The 4,750-nt window shown below is 41.4% G+C and overlaps 1 protein-coding gene across 1 annotated transcript; it reads left to right on the top strand.

The window, feature by feature from the left end:
• On the top strand, positions 514-1,401 carry LOC107640494. The gene has a single exon (XM_016344011.1). The coding sequence runs from the start codon at positions 514-516 to the stop codon at positions 1,399-1,401; it is 888 nt and encodes a 295-aa protein (XP_016199497.1).

Below are 4,750 nucleotides of genomic sequence, written 5' to 3'. Positions count from 1 at the left end.
CCTCGGAATATTGGCGCCGTTGCCGGAGACATGAAAGTCATCCCACAACCATGGCAGACAACCAACTCGAGGACGATCATATCGCATCCGAACCCAAGCAAGAAGCTCAGCCAGAAGATCACGTCGTCATGCTCCCCCCTCCACAGCCACATACGAAAGGACCCCACAGAGAAGGGCCTTCGGAAAACCCTTATCCAAGGAGGATCCATTCTGAGTACGCCGCCCCAGGAACGAAGATCATCCCCACGCGACAGAGATATTGAACATGGTCCATGGACAGCAAGATCGCTTGAGACAGCTCGAACACGAGGCTGAGCGACAACGTAATAAGAGGCTGAACGAGAATTCTGAAGAGAAGTAAAAAGACGTAGGGAGTTGGAAGAAAATATCCAGAAGATAGAGGCCGATCTTCAAAGTCGGGCCACCAGGTCAGAAAGTCCCTTGGGAGGGCAAGATCCGTTCACAGAAGAGATCATGAAGGCTAAAGTTCCTAGGAGCTTCAAATAGCTCGACATGGATCTCTATGACGGAACGTCCGATCCAAGCCACCATCTCAGTAATTTCAGAAGCCGAATATACTTGGCCGACGCCTTCGACGCCACTCGTTGCAAGGCCTTTCCGACTACTCTAACCAAGACCGCAATGAAATGGTTTGACGGCCTGCCCCCCAGGTCAGTCACTAGCTTTGACGACCTGGCCAGAAATTTTTTTACCAAATTCTCCGTCCAGAAAGACAAAATGAAGCACGCCCCGAGCCTACTAGGAGTAAAGCAAAAGGTCAGGGAGACCCTTCGCGACTACATGGAAAGATTCAACAAAGCTTGCTTGGAAATTCAGAATCTACCAACTGAAGTTATAATTATGGGTCTGGTCAATGGCCTCAAAGAAGGACCATTCTCTCAATCCATATCCAAAAAATACCCGACTTCTTTGAACGAGATCCAAGAAAGGGCAAAAAAATATATCAACATTGAAGAAAACTCTCGACTTAGAGAACCTCCCCTTCGATCCAACCTACCCTACTATCCAAGCCAGGACAAAGAAAGGGAGCCCAAGAAGAAAGAAGAGCAAAGTGTGGAAAAGCCTCGAAAGTACCACAACTACACCCCTCTAAGGGTTTCCCTAGTCGATGTCTATAGGGAGATATGCCACATGGAGAAGCTTCCGCCTCCCCATTCGATTAAACATAAGAAAGCTGGAAGTCGGACTAAATATTGTGAGTATCACAAGCTATACGGGCACCCCACTAATGAATGCTATGATCTCAAGAATGTCATCAAAAAGTTGGCCAGGGAAGGCCGACTTGATAGATACCTGGCAGACAGGTCGGACGACCCGAGGAAGAGAATAAGGGATGAAGAAGGAGGACGACCATATTGCCCTCCTCACACCCCTGAATGACATATACATATGATCAATGGTGGATTCGGGGGGAGGAGGAATATCAAAATCCTCGCGAAAAAGACACCTCAAGGAAGTATATCAAGTCAGACAGAATGATCGATTACTCGACTTGCCCACCATCTCCTTCACTAAAGAAGATGCTCAAGGAATAATACCCAAGCACGATGATATAGTGGTAATAACTATGATCCTAGCAAACGCTAACCTACACTAGACCTTGGTAGATGAAGGCAGCTCAGCGGAGATCCTGTTTAAGCCTGCCTTCGATAAGCTCAGGTTAGAGGAAAAGGATCTAAGGGCATACTCGAACAGCCTCTTTAGACTAGGAGATACCCCGATTTGACCTCTGGGTTACATCTCATTGTACACCATCTTCGGAAAAAGATCAAGATCAAGGACACTAGGTGTCGACTTCATTGTGGTCAGCGAAAATTCAGCATACAATGCCCTAATAGGACGGACGACCCTGAACCGACTTGCAGCTCTGTTTCCACCCCCACTTCTCTGCATGAAGTTTCCCACAGCTGAAGAAGTTGTCACTATTAAAGGAGATCAAAGGCTAGCAAGAAAATGCTATAATGAGAGCCTCAGTTTAAAAGGCAGCTCAGAGGGGGAAAGAAGTCAATACAATTGAATTAGGCGGAGTCTGAGTTCGAGAAGAAATATGACCCCAACCAGAAAGCAAAACAGAAGAGATATAAATCGGAGACCACCCCAACAAAACAACGAGTATAGGGGCAAACCTGGAGGAAAGCCTAAAGAAATAGCTCGTGGAATTATTGAGAAGAAACTCCGATCTCTTTGCCTGAAAAGTCTCTGACATGCCGAGTATAGCTCCCAACCTGATGTACCATAAGCTTGCTGTGTACCCAGGTTCCCAACCTGTTCAGCAGAAGCGAAGAAAGCTCGGACCAGAGTGAACACAAGTCGTAGAAGAACAAATACAAGCCCTATTGGAGGCAGAGTTTATAAGGGAGGTTAAATATCCGCTGTGGTTAGCCAACGTCGTGCTGGTGAAAAAACAAAATAAAAAGTGGAGAATGTGTGTCGATTATACCGACCTCAATAAAGTCTGCCCTAAGGACCCTTATCCACTTCCCAGCATAAACGCTCTGGTCGACTCAGTATCGAGCTATAGATACCTATCTTTTATGGATGCCTACTCGAGATACAATCAAATCTCGGTGTATAAGCCAGACCAAGAAAAAATCCCATTCATAACTCCAAAGGCAAACTACTGCTACATAGTGATGCCCTTTGGATTAAAGAATGCAAGAGTCACCTACCAACGATTGATGAATGAAGTGTTTTCCTCTCACAAAGGAAAACTCATGGAAGTATATGTGGATGACATGCTCGTAAAGACCAAATAGGACGGAACACTATTGTCCGACATCTCAGAAGTATTCTCCACTTTACGAAAGCATGAAATGAGGTTAAACCCCTCAAAGTGCCTTTGCAGTAGAAGCTGGAAAGTTCTTAGGGTTTATGCTGACTAATAAACCACTATTTAATGGTTTATCTTGTGCTCAATTGAGTGGTTTTTATCAAGTCTTTGCACACTTATTCATACAAATTGCATGATTTTACAATTCCTTCCTAGTTTTGTTCCATAATTGAAAACTTGCACCCTAAGCCTTTAAATTGTGTATTTTTAACGTTCTTTTTATACCATTTGATGCTGTGATATGTGCGTTAAGTGTTTTCAGGCTTTATAGGGCAGGAATGGCTTAGAGGATGGAGAGAAAGCTTGCAAAAATGGAAGAAACACAAGAAATAAAGGAGACAACCAGTGAAGAACGACGCGTGCGCGTGCTTGACGCATACGCGTGATACGCGAAAATGACCAGTGACGTGTACGCGTGACTGATGCGTACGCGTGACATGCGCTACCTGCAGAAATCGCAAAAAATGCTGGGGACGATTTTAGGCCGAGTTTGGACCCAGTTTCTGGCCCAGAAACACATACTAGAGCCAGGAGATGAGCAGAGACTCAACACACCTTCTCATTCGCATAGTTTTTAGTTTAGTTTTGGAATCTTAGAGAAAAATTACTTCTTCCTCTAGGTTTTCTACACATTCATAGATTTCTAGTTTTATGCTTTTGCTTTGGATATTGAGAAGAGTCATTACCTCCGTTGAAGTTTCTATTATTCTAGTTTGCTTTCTTCTCCCTTTACTCTTTTGATTACTTATTAACACTGTTCAGATATGTATGTTGCATTTTGGGATTTATTAATGCAAAGAATTACTTTTACTTTTAATTAATTTTCAGTTATTTTTTATCATGTCTCCCTTTCATTCCCTTTTTAATTCTGTGCAAGTAATTTTCATGTCAATGGAGTAGACTCCTTACTTGACTTGGGGGTTGATTAAAAGGAGAACCTTGAGTTAGAATACTCAAGTGTTAATTTTGATTGGAAGTTGTTGGCTGACTCTCTAGTCTCTAACTCTAATCCTTCCTTGGGGAGAGGATTAGGACCTGAGGTATAGTTGGTTAGTTAGTTACTTGACTTTCTCTTATCAGGTAAGGGATGACTAAGTAGAACAACAACCTCTTAATATTACACTTGGGAGAAATCCAACAAGGATAGAACTTCCAATTAATTATTCCCCCGGTCAAGACTTTTTATTTGATTTTATAAATCTTTTTTAATTTATATTTCTTTAATTCACAATTATTTATTTTTCTGTCGTCCAACTCTCAAAATTTCTCAGAAAATTCCTGACTGATAAAATAGCACCCTTTTGTCAATTCATTGGGGGACGACCTGGGATTGCTACTCCCAGTATTTTTATTCTAAATTTGTGACAACCCTTCTAAATTGATAAGCGGATTTTTGTTGGTTAAGAACTGTACTCACAATGTTATTTCTATATTAATTTCTTAATCGACTAATTTTCGCCGCATCACTGACTCAGAGGGGGGCATAGAAGCTAGCCCTAATAAATGTCACGCTATACTCAATATGAAAAGACCAACCTGTGTTAAAGAGGTCCAATAATTAAATGGAAGGTTGACAGCTCTATCCCGATTTATGACAGGATCAGCTCTGAAATCACTTTCCCTCTACTCAATTTTGAGGAAAGAAAAGTAATAAAAGTAATAAAGTAATCCATGACGATTAATTTTGTGTTTAAAATTTTATTCAGATAATATAAATCAGGAAAAAAAATCCAAAGATGCTTTGATTATCAATAAAAACCTTTTCGTCCTCTAATTGTATGAAAGTGCTATATGTATTTATATCGAGACTAATATTTGTTATTAACTCCTTGACCAAGTACATCTAAATTGAAAATTTTTTTTTGTAATTTCTTGCATCAAAATATTATTTTCCAATAA

This window comes from Arachis ipaensis, chromosome B05 (assembly GCF_000816755.2).
Source record: "Arachis ipaensis cultivar K30076 chromosome B05, Araip1.1, whole genome shotgun sequence".
Lineage (NCBI taxonomy): Eukaryota > Viridiplantae > Streptophyta > Magnoliopsida > Fabales > Fabaceae > Arachis > Arachis ipaensis.
This window is presented reverse-complemented; position numbering and strand designations above follow the sequence as displayed.